Source organism: Neurospora crassa, linkage group I, assembly GCF_000182925.2.
Source record: "Neurospora crassa OR74A linkage group I, whole genome shotgun sequence".
Classification (NCBI taxonomy): Eukaryota; Fungi; Ascomycota; class Sordariomycetes; order Sordariales; family Sordariaceae; genus Neurospora; species Neurospora crassa.
In genome coordinates this window covers 7,347,203-7,360,394 of record NC_026501.1, presented here as the reverse complement: position 1 = coordinate 7,360,394, position 13,192 = coordinate 7,347,203, and the positions used below count along the sequence as shown (strand labels likewise).

At 52.8% G+C, this 13,192-nt stretch overlaps 2 protein-coding genes across 2 annotated transcripts; one reads left to right on the top strand and one right to left on the bottom strand.

Moving 5' to 3' along the window:
* Nucleotides 1-2,271: 2,271 nt before the first annotated feature.
* On the top strand, nt 2,272-8,283 carry NCU00743 (glycogen debranching enzyme). Its single transcript, XM_959303.3, has 4 exons — nt 2,272-2,722; nt 2,858-3,284; nt 3,367-7,735; nt 7,805-8,283. Exons 2-4 carry the CDS (start codon nt 3,055-3,057, stop codon nt 7,904-7,906), a joined length of 4,701 nt encoding a protein of 1,566 aa, XP_964396.3. The 5' UTR covers nt 2,272-2,722; nt 2,858-3,054; the 3' UTR covers nt 7,907-8,283.
* Nucleotides 8,284-8,866: 583 nt separating this feature from the next.
* Nucleotides 8,867-11,906, bottom strand: NCU00744 (hypothetical protein). Its single transcript, XM_959304.3, has 4 exons — nt 10,793-11,906; nt 10,432-10,655; nt 10,257-10,357; nt 8,867-10,086 (listed from the first exon to the last, which is right to left on the bottom strand). Exons 1-4 carry the CDS (start codon nt 10,797-10,799, stop codon nt 9,792-9,794), a joined length of 627 nt encoding a protein of 208 aa, XP_964397.2. The 5' UTR covers nt 10,800-11,906; the 3' UTR covers nt 8,867-9,791.
* Nucleotides 11,907-13,192: the final 1,286 nt, after the last annotated feature.

The following is a 13,192-nucleotide window of genomic DNA, read 5'->3' as shown; positions in this document are numbered from 1 at the left end:
CACAAAAAGAGCCATACCGCCCCTTTGTTGCCAGAATACTTTCGAAATTTTGGGCGGGCACAAGCGCGAACCGTTAAGGGCTCTGCGGGGAACATGGCGGGGTTGCGGAACCCCCTTTTCGGTTGACACTGCGAATCCCGTCCTGTCACGGGAGTAAGAGAAGCGCTGAGGGATCCACAGAAAGCAAGTCTGGATTCTGCTAGAAAATCCGGGGCGCCTGGATTCTAATCGGGAGCTATATCATGTTGGAGTCCGACTGGAGTGTTGGTGTCTCAGTCTGGGGACTGAAAGGGGCCCGTCGGTCGCCGTGCGGACCTTGTCCCGGACAGCAGGCGGTTGGTGTCGAGGCTGGGTAGTCTTTTCTTTTTTTTCTTCTTCTTCTTCTTTCTGCTTTTTGTCCGATAATTCTAAAAAAAAAATTTGTTTAATTTTTTTTTTTTTTTCTTGGAAGAAATTGAGTTCTGCACGCCCGGTCCCGTAAAGCTTGTTTAATGGAGTTACCATCTCCGGATGAGGACCGTGCTCGAGCAAACTTGAACAAAACTGGCGGGCTTGCCTCCCTTGCTCAGACATCATGCCATACGAGCGGTCCCGACAGGAACATTATCAGGGTCCAGGAGTTGATCACTTGAACCGCACAACCTGCTTGGCTTACACGTGAAGGAGAGAGCCCACGTGGCCCGATTGTGTTGCACTTTGATGAGAGTTTCCCATCCTGGAGGATCGTCGACATCAATCCGGCTGAGACCCGTCCCTTTGATTTAGTCCTGAATAGCCACACCGTTTTCAGACGCAACGTGAATTCTTCGGGCAAGCATCGATCTTCGACATCGTTAGGTCTTGCACGATGCATATGCAGCAACATCTTGACTTGGGATCAGTCTAAAGTCCAAAACCCACCGTCTGATGTGATTAAGCTTCTCATCTCCCAATCATTAGAAGCCCCAAAGTTTCGCGGGCATATTCCACTAGGCCACTTATAAGGTCCTCACCAGTTCCCGCCCAGAGCCGGATTCGGATCTTAGCCCGGCAAAGCTCCGCCCAAATCTCAGTATGTTGGGCTCCGGAAGCCGTACATTTACCGGGTTCCGCGTTCAAAAAAACGGCCGTCGCGCATCACCTGCAGTCGGACAAGCAGGGAGAAGCGACAGAGGTGCCGATCCGATCGGTTCCACGACTGTCGTCCGATGCCGTCCCCTTCCGGATGCGGGAGTTGTGGTGGTCTGTGCGCCTACCACGGCCATTTGGTGATGTCATTGGAGATGTGACAGGGACCTGGAATCGACGCGGGGCAGCCCAATGCCACCCCTCGCTTCGTTCCTTTTTCCAAGACAGCGTTTGAACATCCCATTGCTTTGGGAGCTGTTGATCGTTATGGGTGCAGTTTCTGCAGTCAGGCAGGTCCGGGGCCCGAAAAGTGATCCCAACCAACATTTTAACTCTCACAGCGGTCGAGACTCTGGTGACGGGATAACATTCGTCAGGTCTTTCGTAACTTTGTGTGCAGGATGAGGAGAAGGCCCCTTCTCCAATCCAAAAGTCCAAGCCTCTACCGAGTACATCTAGCTCCTACTGGTGAATATCGTCATCCCGTTAGAGGCGGGAATAAACTGCCCCGCTTAGGTCTTGTTGCGGTCAGCGTCTCCCGTCGTTATGTTTGGAACGGGCAGGCGTGTCGAGGAAATTACTCTGCGATTCCAGACAGCGGGGCATTGATCTGCGCTCCAGGGAAGCTTGTATGTACACTACACCGGCCGTTGGGCGCCATGGGCAATGTTCTTGGGACCTGGAGCTCCCCGAGCGCTCTCTCGACTCGCAACTTGAATGGTTCTGGAACTGGCCAAGCACGTTGTGACGAGTCAAGGATCTTCAGGCACAGACTGCCAAACTGTCAAGGCGTTGTTTAATCGCCGATGTTGAAACCGACGATAAGGCAAACCCTCAGATCTCGCGGGAGGGAAGGCACACGGTTCAGGCCATGACATGGAGAATGGACATAAAGGAAGGTGCACAACACCTTCGTTGCTTCACGAACTAATGCGGCATCGTCCACCACATCACAACTCCCATCGAGGTCTCGTCTCTTTTTCTTTCAAAGTCGCAGCTGCCCTGCAGCAGTCATCTTCGCTGTCAGTGTCACTCCTGCACGCCCGTCTGCAATTGGACAAGTAATTGTTGGGTGTGGATCGAGCTCGCTCTTGGCGCCGTCTCGACGTCGGGTGCTGCGCTCTCACGACCTCCATCAGCTTACTTCCTTGTCTCGTCTGTCACCACGCACTCAAGTTGCCGTGGCAGGTCCGAGGTGGTGTTGAACACGGGCTGGGGTGGCATCGCCAATGTTAGGTTGTCTTTGCTGCTTTTTGCCTGTTTTCTGACGGGTCTCTTCAGCTCTAGACTGACATTCTGGTATATCAACCCCTGGCCAAGCTGTCGAGCTAGAAGCCAAACTTGGTTGTAAGCTCGCTCGCCAGCCAAGTTACTACAGTCAAGCCCCAGTCTGGAAGCTATTGTCTGCTTCCGGTCCTATCACAGCCAAACTACACGGGCCCATACCTACGATACTACGATTTGGACCTCTCTTGGACGCCATCACCTACATTGCCTACATACATAATCTGCCTCTGGCTCCCTTGGCTTTCGTTGGAGCCACGTCGCTTGCAACTGAAAGCTCTCTCTGTCTCTTCTGTCGTCTACATATTTCGTGTCCAAGAGACCAACAACCGTAAGACCAGCGGTATCCCTGATTTCCTGTGCCCTCTCAGCGTTACAGTCGTTACAGGCATCGCCACCACAGCTCCCACAGCCTGTACGGACGTCGTTGATAGGGTGAAAGCGTTCTAACTTTGTTGCTGATCAGGCAGATATACTTGGGATCCCACCGTGTTGATCCTTACAAGTTTTGTCTCCTCTCGAATCGCCTAGCACCAAGCTCCATCGCCGCCGGTCCGCTACGCTAGAGCCTAGCCCCTCACCGACACGCCAGCACTCTCAGAGCTCCCCTTAGTACTAAAGGTCGCGGGAAGCTCCCTCCGACCCCGCCTCCCTTTCCCCAACATGATCCCCAGAACCATGGTTTCCAACGAAGTTTACCTATTGCCGCTGAAGGACGATGGCTCGCCTGACGTGCCTGGCGAGTACATTTACATTGCGCCAAAGTCGAAGGATCCAGTAACCATTCGCTTTGCCATCGAGGGCACTTCCAGCATCTGCAGCCATGGCAGCTTGTGGGTGAACATCCCTGAGCACGGCGAGCAGTTCCAGCGGAACAAGTTCCGCGAGTTCAAGTAAACAACCCACCCCCTATTCTTTTCTTATCAGATGAATTCTCTAGAATACCGGGAAACATGGCTAACAAATCCGCTACAGGCTCGTCCCTGACTTCAACCGCACACTCGAGATTTCGATCCCGATTTACGAGGCTGGCGCGTACGCCTTCTACACCACATATGCCGAGCTCCCTGATTTGGCCAGCAACCTGGTCAACGCCGACGGCACCGTGACCAAGGCTACTCAGAAAAAGACACCGTTGTACTATATCGATGTCGCACCCCGGCTCTCGCTGGACGGGCAGCCGCTGCCACTTCCGGCGCTCTCCATCTTCTCCATCATCAGCAAGTTCATGGGCAAGTATCCAACAGACTGGGAGCGCCATCTTCGGGGAATCAGCGACCGAGGTTACAACATGATCCACTTCACACCGTTGCAGGTACGAGGTGCATCAAATTCGCCATACAGCTTGTATGATCAATTGGGCTGGGACCCAGCTTGCTTCCCCGCAGGCGAGCCGGATGTCCAGAAGATGGTGGAAAGTCTGGAGAAGAACCACTCCCTGCTCAGCTTGACGGACATTGTCCTCAATCACACTGCACACAACAGCGAGTGGCTCTTGGAGCATCCCGAGGCCGGATACAACTTGACGACTGCGCCATGGCTCGAGTCCGCTTACCTGCTCGACACCAAGCTGCTCGAGCTGGGCACCAGGTTGGAGGAGCTTGGCCTTCCCACCGAGCTCAAGGACGTCGATGATCTGGTCAAGATTATGGATGCCATCAAGAAAGAGGTAATTGCCGAGATTCGTCTCTGGGAGTACTATACTCTTGATGTGGAGCGCGATGCCGATGCCGCGGTTAAGTCCTGGGCTGCCAACGACATTGACTTCCCACAGGCCTCCGTTGGAGCTGGAGGTATCGACTCTCTACACTCCGCTACCCCTAAGGAGCAGGCAGATTTCTTGATCCAGCATGGTCTGCAGAACATGGATTATCTTGGTGAGCGCTTCAGGCGGAGGGCTAACCCCAAGGTGGCTGCCGCTCTTTTGTCTGCTATCTTCGGCCGGTACGAAGGAGAGACAAAGAATACTGCCGATCAGGCTGCAGCCAGAACCAAGATTGTCGAGATTCTGGAGATCGTCAACGTTCCATTCTACAAGGAATATGATGACGAAGTTGCCGAGATCCTGCAGCAGCTGTTCAATCGCATCAAGTATGTCCGGCTCGATGACCACGGCCCGAAGCTCGGGCCCATCAACGCCGAGAATCCTCTGATCGAGACGTACTTCACTCGTCTTCCCGTCAACGAGAAGACGAAGAAGCACAAGAAGGAAGACCTGGTTCTCGCAAACAACGGATGGGTATGGGGCGGAAACGCGCTGGTCGACAATGCCGGTCCCGATTCTCGTGTCTACCTTCGCCGAGAAGTCATTGTCTGGGGAGACTGCACAAAGCTCCGCTACGGAAGCGGTCCTGAAGACAGCCCATGGCTTTGGGAGCACATGACCAAGTACGCCCGCATGCTGGCCAAATACTTTGCCGGCTTCCGTATTGACAACTGCCATTCCACGCCTCTTCATGTCGCTGAGCACATTTTGGATGAGGCTCGTCGTGTTCGCCCCGATCTCTATGTCGTTGCGGAGCTTTTCACCGGCTCCGAAGAGATGGATTACGTCTTTGTCAAGCGTCTGGGTATCAGCGCACTCATTCGTGAGGCCATGCAAGCATGGAGCACTGGCGAGCTCAGTCGCCTGGTTCATCGTCACGGAGGTCGACCTATTGGCAGCTTTGAAGTTGACGAGGTATCAAGCAACGAGGGCCGCTCGTCGTCCATCAGCGGCACGAATGGGGATGGCGTCTACACACGCGAGGTCATCCGCCGTATCAGGCCGGTTCCCGTACAGGCACTATTCATGGACTGCACTCATGACAATGAGGTTCCTGCTCAGAAGCGCGATGCGCGTGACACGCTTCCAAACGCAGCCCTGGTTGCCATGTGCGCTAGCGCTACCGGCAGCGTGATGGGATACGACGAGATCTATCCTAAGCTTGTTGACTTGGTTGGCGAAACCCGCCTTTACACGTCCGAAGCTTCCAAAGCTCCTGTTAAAACGGGAGAGGGCAAGGATGGAATTGCTGGTGTGAAGAAGCTTCTCAACCAGATCCACACCTTGATGGGTATGGATGGCTATGATGAGACGCACATTCACCATGAGGACGAGTACGTCACTGTCCACAGAGTCCATCAGGAGTCAAGAAAGGGCTACTTCCTCATCGCACACACTGCGTTCCCCGGTTATGGAAACGGCAATGGCGCTTTCAACCCTGTCCACCTGACCGGTACAAAGGCTCGCCATCTCGGTAGCTGGATGCTCGAGGTTGATGCCAGCAAGGAAGCTGTTGAGGAGGTCCTGAGCGACAAGAAGCATCTTCGTGGTCTTCCCAGCCGTCTAGTAGGTTTGCCAGGCGTGCGGATGGAAGTCAAGGGCCAGGATACCATTATCACCGTCCGCGAGAAGTTCCCTCCTGGAAGTATTGCTCTCTTTGAGACTTGGATCCCGGCGGCAGAACACTCGAGTGGTTTGGACAACTTTGTCACCTCTGGCGCAAAGGCAGCAATGGATGAGCTTGATCTTGTCGATCTCAACTTCCTTCTGTACAAGTGCGAGCCTGAGGAGCGTGATGCTAGCGAAGGCCAGGATGGAACCTACGACATCCCTGGCCACGGCAAGATTGTGTACGCTGGATTGCAGGGTTGGTGGAGCATTCTGAAGGATGTCATCAAGGACAACAATCTCGCCCATCCTCTATGCCAGCATCTCCGAGACGGCCAGTGGGCTCTTGACTACATTGTTGGGAGACTTGAGCGTGCCTCGAAGAAAGACGACTTTCGCCGGCTGGCGAAGCCTGCTCAATGGTTGAAGGAGCGCTTTGATGCTATTCGTCCCATCCCAAGCTTCTTACTTCCTAGATACTTCGGTCTTGTGCTTCGCACAGCCTATAACGCGGCCTTTGAACGCGGTATCTCCCTTATGAACAACAATGTCATAAAGGGGCAATGGTTCCTGCAGAGTTTGGCCATGGTTAGCGTTCAGATGACTGGTCTGGTAAAATCAGCGTCATTGTATCCTAACCGGCTCGTGCCGTCGCTTGCTGCGGGTCTTCCTCACTTCGCTGTTGAGTGGGCTCGCTGCTGGGGTCGCGATGTGTTCATTTCTCTCCGCGGCTTGTACCTCGGTACTGGTCGTTACGCAGAAGCCAGAGAGCACATCCACGCCTTTGCCAGTGTGCTCAAGCATGGCATGATCCCTAATCTTCTAGGAAGCGGCAATAACCCCAGATACAACTCTAGAGATTCTGTCTGGTTCTTCCTGCAGTGCATCCAGGACTACACCCGTCTGGTTCCTGATGGCTTGTCGATCCTAGACGACAAGGTCAAGCGCCGTTTCCTCCCTTACGATGACACGTACTTTGACGTCGACGATGAGCGTGCGTACAGCAAGGAAAGCACCATCGCCGAGATCATCCAGGAAGTTTTCCAGCGCCATGCCGAGGGCATGAAGTACCGTGAGGCCAACGCCGGCCCCAACTTGGATATGCAGATGAGCGATGCCGGTTTCAACCAGGAGATCAAGGTTGACTGGAGCAACGGTTTCATCTTCGGCGGTAATCAAGCCAACTGCGGTACCTGGATGGACAAGATGGGCGAGAGCGAGCGTGCTGGTTCCAAGGGTGTTCCAGGAACTCCCAGAGACGGTGCCGCCGTTGAGATCACAGGTATGCTGTACAGCAACCTGAAGTGGGCAGCTTCTCTCAACGAAGCCGGCAAATTCAAGCACTCTAGTGTTCGCAAGGCCGATGGTACCGAAATCACTCTCAAGGACTGGGCTGCTCTCATCAAGGACAACTTTGAGCGTTGCTACTTTGTCCCCATCTCCCCCGACGAGGACTCCAAGTACGATGTCAACCCGGCGATCATCAACCGTCGTGGCATCTACAAGGATCTCTACCGTTCCGGTAAGGAGTATGAAGACTACCAGCTCCGCTGCAACTTCCCCATTGCCATGACATGCGCCGCCGACCTCTTTGTTCCGGAGCACGCTATGCATGCTCTCTGGGTTGCCGACGCCGCTCTCCGTGGTCCCACTGGTATGGCTACGCTCGACCCCAGCGACATGAACTACAGACCGTACTACAACAACAGCGAGGACAGCGACGACTTTGCCACCAGCAAGGGTCGCAACTACCACCAGGGTCCTGAGTGGCTGTGGCCGACTGGTTTCTTCCTCCGGGCGCTGCTCAAGTTTGACTTGATGCGCCGCGGCCGTGACGATGCCGAGGGCCGCACTGAGGCGTTCCAGCAGGTCACCAGGCGACTTATAGGATGCAAGGAGATGATTCAGCGGAGCCCATGGGCTGGACTTACGGAGTTGACGAACAAGAATGGAGAGGAGTGTCATGATTCGGTGAGTTTCCCAGATGCACAACCGCCTAAACACACGAATAGTATGCTAACCGTTGGGTTTCTACTGCAGTCTCCTACCCAAGCGTGGTCCGCCGGTTGCTTGATCGACCTCTACATGGACGCTGCTGAGGAACAAGCCAAGCTTGAGAAGCACTCGCTTCCCTTGAGATAGGTGTCGAGGGTGGTTGAAGAGGCTACAAACTTGGTTACGAAGCTTATGACTACGGCAACGATGACGAGTGAGCGTGACGGTGATGATGGCCATTTAGAAAGTGAAGAAGACGATGGTGCGTGAAACACCGAAAGGTGCAATAACTGTAATAGAACATGGGCGGAGTGATTGCAAGCAAACGCGTTGGTTAAAACCTAGACAGAGAAAAGATTGCCACCAAGGCAGATAGAGACAACCGAGGCAGGCAGGCAGGCTGGACCTTTCTTTCTGAATGGACAACAGAGATATAGAACATAACCTGAAGAATACAAGTTATGCCCATATCAACCATTTATTTACCCAAGCAGTACGCCTACTTAGGTATGCATTCGTCGGGGCTGAAATCGTGTGTGGCCACTCAAGGGTAGGCAGGTAAGCTCAATTCGAGTATGTATGTACATACACCCAATCGTGAAAACCGCCCACTCAGCGTTCCATCAAATCGATAGATAGGTACCGACTATCCACTGAGTGTCTGGGCCTCGAGTAATGAGCGGCAGCAAGGGCATTATTGGCAAATTATAGTTCTGCCAAGGCACCAAGGCTCTTGGGGGCTCCAAAAGTCAAGAAGAACTTATGAACGTAACGAGATTGCCATTTTTGGGATTTGACATTTGCTACGATCATGGGCAGTGAGTATCCATTTTACTCTTTAACATTCTGCCCTGCGAGACACATGCGGGAAGAAGAAAAAAAAAGGAAAAAAAAAGGAAAAAAAAAAGAAAAAAGAAAAGAGGCAGATCGAAGAGGATATGGATGATGGATGATAGATGGATGGATGGATAGATAAAAGGGCTTTGCAGCAGTAAATACGTAGGTAGGTAGGTAGAGACTAGAAGTGCATTAGACTAGCGTTGCGTTTTCTTTCCTTTTTTTTTCCCCCTCCTTTTTTTCTTTCTCTATAGAAAGAACTCCGTTAAGCTCGATAAAGGGCTTCTCAATTACTATATATTTCAATAGTCAGGCACTCATGAGCAGAACACGGTTGCAGCAGCATGAGTGTCGAACAAAATTACAATTTTCATTTTTTTCCCCCCGTTCTGAACACCGGAAACCTTCCAGTCTATCTGCTAATGATGAAGAGATATATTCCAAGGATCGAAGAGTCGGGTTTTCAACTGGCTGGCTGGCTGGCTGGCTGGCTGGTTGCTTCAGTTGATTCGGAGGGTTGCTTGGTAATGGAATGGAATGGATTTGGCAGGGGGGGATATCCTTTGTCGTCCCTTTTTTTTTTTTCCTCTCTCCATTTCCTTCCATCTCCGCTATGTCTCTTCTCTTCCTTTTTCCTGTTTCTCTTTCTCTACAGTCCCATAGTATGTATACAGTCCATATCGCACATCCCATAGCCCATGCCGCAATGTGTGTGTGAGAGGTGATAGTGGGTACTACTGATACAGTTTGATAAAAGGCCTGCCCTTCTTCCGCCCTCCGCCCTCACCCCCATCCCGTGTATAAGAAGACTGAAAATATCGAAAGAATACTACGCCGCAACGCCGACTAGATGGAAAGAATGTCCAGGTCCACAGAGGTGGATGGACGGAAATAACATGGACCCCGCCCCGGTGATACCCAAAAAGAGAGCAAGGATGATGATGTTGGTGACTAAAACAAAATATGCGAAACTTGACCCCGTTCGAAGGAGGGGAATGTGAGGAGGGGTGGCGGCGGGCGGCGGCGGCGGCGGCGAAAGACAGATCTATCATGACGGCGTCCGCGTCGATGGAGGCGTGTTTGTCCATGTTCTTTTTTTACTTTTTCCCTTCTCAAGTGTCGACAGGAAAGTCAAGCAACCGTTCGGGTTCCAACAGCCATATACGTGAACGTAAGCAAGGCCCTTTATGTCAATTCATGTCCTCTCATTGACAGTCCACTTCTTCTTCGTCTTCTTGGGCTTCTCGTCGAACACGGTGGCCTCAGCGATGGGGGCCGGGGAGAACATGGTCGCTCCGGGAACATGCACGCCGTCATTGGGAACCACGCGGCCGGACTCGGTGGTGTGGGCGAGGTTTTGGTCGAGCGCGTACCGACGGTCCCGCTTGCGAAGGTAGGACCGCCGCCAGAAGCAGGCGCCTATCCAAATGCCGACGATGGCGACGACGATGATGACGAGGAAGATGATCCATTGGTAGTGGTTGTCCACCCTGTGAGGTGCATTGTTAGTTACGTTGCTGGATCACGTAATGTGGGAGCAGCTGTGTGCACAGCTTTACCACGTCGGCGGGTAGTGTGCGGATGAAAAACTGGGGCGCCGTCACAGGGACGTCGATCAAAGTCGGGATGGAAAAAAGAACAGGACGAAAACAGAACATACCATGTGCCTCCGCCGCCTTTAGCCTTGCTGGCGACAGCAGTACTTGTCGACGTTGCTGCTGTACCAGTCGCAGTGGCCTTGCAGTAGCCTGTGTACCATGCCTGTTTGACATCATGTCAGTCATACATACTGCCCCTGTGTGTAGACGGCCACAGGACATGTGAATTGCCCGTACCTGAATGCGTGCCAAATCTGTAGGAGTAGCCGCACAAGCACCATCGCACACGCCGGCCGTGCCGGTACTGAAGGGAGCTAATCGTGCATCACCACAGAAGCAGTTCTGGAGGACATTGGCGGCGGCTGTCGCGGTTGCGCAGGCTCCGTTGACATCGTAGAGAGGACCACATGCTGTTACGCATGCAGGCAACGATTGGGTTGGGAAGACTGTCGTTACTGGCGCTAGAATACAGTGGTCTTGTTAGGCACAGCAGCAAACAAAGGAACAATGCGGTGACATCTAGAAAGGGCTCCTTGTGGAGAGCCAATGCAACTCGTAAAAAGAAAAAAAAAAGAGCACCAAGCGCCGTTTAACGTACCAGCCATCCTGAAAGATTATGTACGGTTGGAGGGGATATTCGGTGGTGTCTGTGCAAATGTCGACGAGGAGGTCGTTTTGAGGTTTGGTGTTGGTTCTGTTATTGTTCCCGCAAGAGTTTCTCTTTCAGGTGTGTCGGCTGTCGTGATTCCGCGACAGCGCTGCTGCGGGTGGTGGCTTGCTCCGCCCCAAAGGGTGTCGGCGGATGGAATGTTACGTCCGCCCGACTGGATCTTCCTTCAATTCCTTCCACCCGATGCCCTCCTCGAATATGCGCCCGTATCGATGCGATTACAAAGTAATGAATGTGGGATTTGGGTCGTGTGTTGGTGTTCAATTGACACGTTCCTTTCTATCCGATGTTGGCCCTATTGATTCCTGTCCCTGAACCCGTAGTCGTATGGTCGAAAGCTTATTCGTGCGCTCGTCTCACCGTCACACCCGATGTCAAATGGCTGCTGGCGCCCGGATATCGGAAAAGAAATTAAAGATAGAGGGGACGACGGTGCAACGGATGCAATCGTCTCGGTCCCTGACAAGACGCTATTGTGTTTTTTTTACTGGCGTTGTTGTTTTTGGTGATGATGATGACGACGAGAGGGCAAAAGAGACGATCGCAGATTTGGCTGGGTGTGTGAAATTCCGTGGGTCCCTTTGCCGGCCGTCCGGGGGGTTTGTCTGAGCAGACAAGTACGCGGATCTTCCCTCAGTTTATTTCCTTGGTAATGTCCGAGTGTTCCTCTCCGATTAAATCAGTCCAAGCGAGCGGACGGAAGGTGCGGGTGTCGTCAAAGCTGAACGATTGATGGAGTGGCCCGTCGCAAGCGGCAGAGTTTGGGCAGCTCGACAGTCGAGGAGTCGTCGGGGAAAACGAATGTCGGTGGTCGTCGAGTCGTTTGATGATGGTGAAATGGCAGCGGTAAAAGGAAAAATAGCGAAAGGGAAAAAGCAAGTGACAAAGCGTAGTGTAAAACGAGAAAAGGCGAAGCGAGGGGAAGGCGGATGATCACGCAGCGCAAACGAGGGTGTAAGAAGATGGACCAATCTGGACTCTGGCACCGGCTTCTGGTTTTGGTAACCAATACTATCGACCTTTGGCTTTGCTTAGTTCTTTCTTCCATCCTTTGCTGCTGACTAGAGGTGATAGTGGACAGCACGCCGCGGGCTTCCCGGTCATCCCTCTCGCTGGGCGTTTGCTGGGCGTGTGCTGGGCTAGAGGTACCCAGGCCACACGGGCTGAGTGATGGACTCCTGGCCAATCACATGGCCGAACTCACGGTCAAGACCCATCCGCATACGGGAACAATGAGCGCCTAGAAAGGTGTCCCCCGGAGTGCTGGAACAGTGCCACGGAGACGCTTGGCTTGGCAAGCATGACACCCTACAGATTGGATTAGTATGTAGTGGGTACCCAGGGCAGGTGGGAACTCCCGTCAGATCCACCAGCTGGCACGTCGCACTTGTTCCAAACCTCACAGCTGTCCGTCGCTTCGAGTGTCTTGCAACTGAACTGAACCAAGTTCCCGTCCCTCTTGCTCCATCTTCCCGAATTCAATGTCTCAATCATGATCCTCAATTCCGTGGCACCGACTCTTCTCTGCTCAGTCAGCAACATCAACATCAACATCAACATCAACACCAACACCAACACCAACACCTACACCAACACCAACACCAACGTCCGGTAACACCGTGTGACCTGACTGCCCTCCACGAGACCGAGGGCAAGTGTGTCGAACACCAGAACCGGATTTCTCAACTAATAATTCGATTCCAGTGGTGACACGTCCAATTTCTCGACATTTCCCTTTTCTTATTTTCCAGCTCAAATCACCCTTGGCACTCTGGAGGGAGGTCGGTCCCTTGGCTCTGATCCTTGGCATCTTGACTGCGAATCGAGGCCATGCCGCTTTGGGGAGTAGCCGCCATTCCATTCTTCACTCCAGACCCCAAACTCGGACAACGATAGTCTGGGTTGACGTCACACTTTTTTTTCTATGATTTTTGATTTCTCTGGCAAGTTGTGCTGGGTGTCGCAATACACTCAAGCTGAGAGTAAGTGCGGAAATGCTGCTGAAGACATACCTCCCTCCTGTTTATTGATGATAGTATCAATGAGCTCTTTATTTCCCTCCAGTGTCTTGGCCGCCAACCACGATGCTGCTTTGCTTTGTCCTGTCAGCAAAGCTTCTCTTGTTCGTATCGGTTGCCGCAATGTTCAGACCGTCTCTTTTCTCAAGTTCCCAACTTCAAAAGTCCCCCAATTCTCAAAGGGAGCGTCGAACTTTGAGTAACAAAAATGGGACATGAAACAAGAAACAGAAACATAACCGAGCCGCTTCTCCGACACTATCCTCTGAAATACCCCTCATGTGGCGATCCGATCTCCCCGGATCTTCCT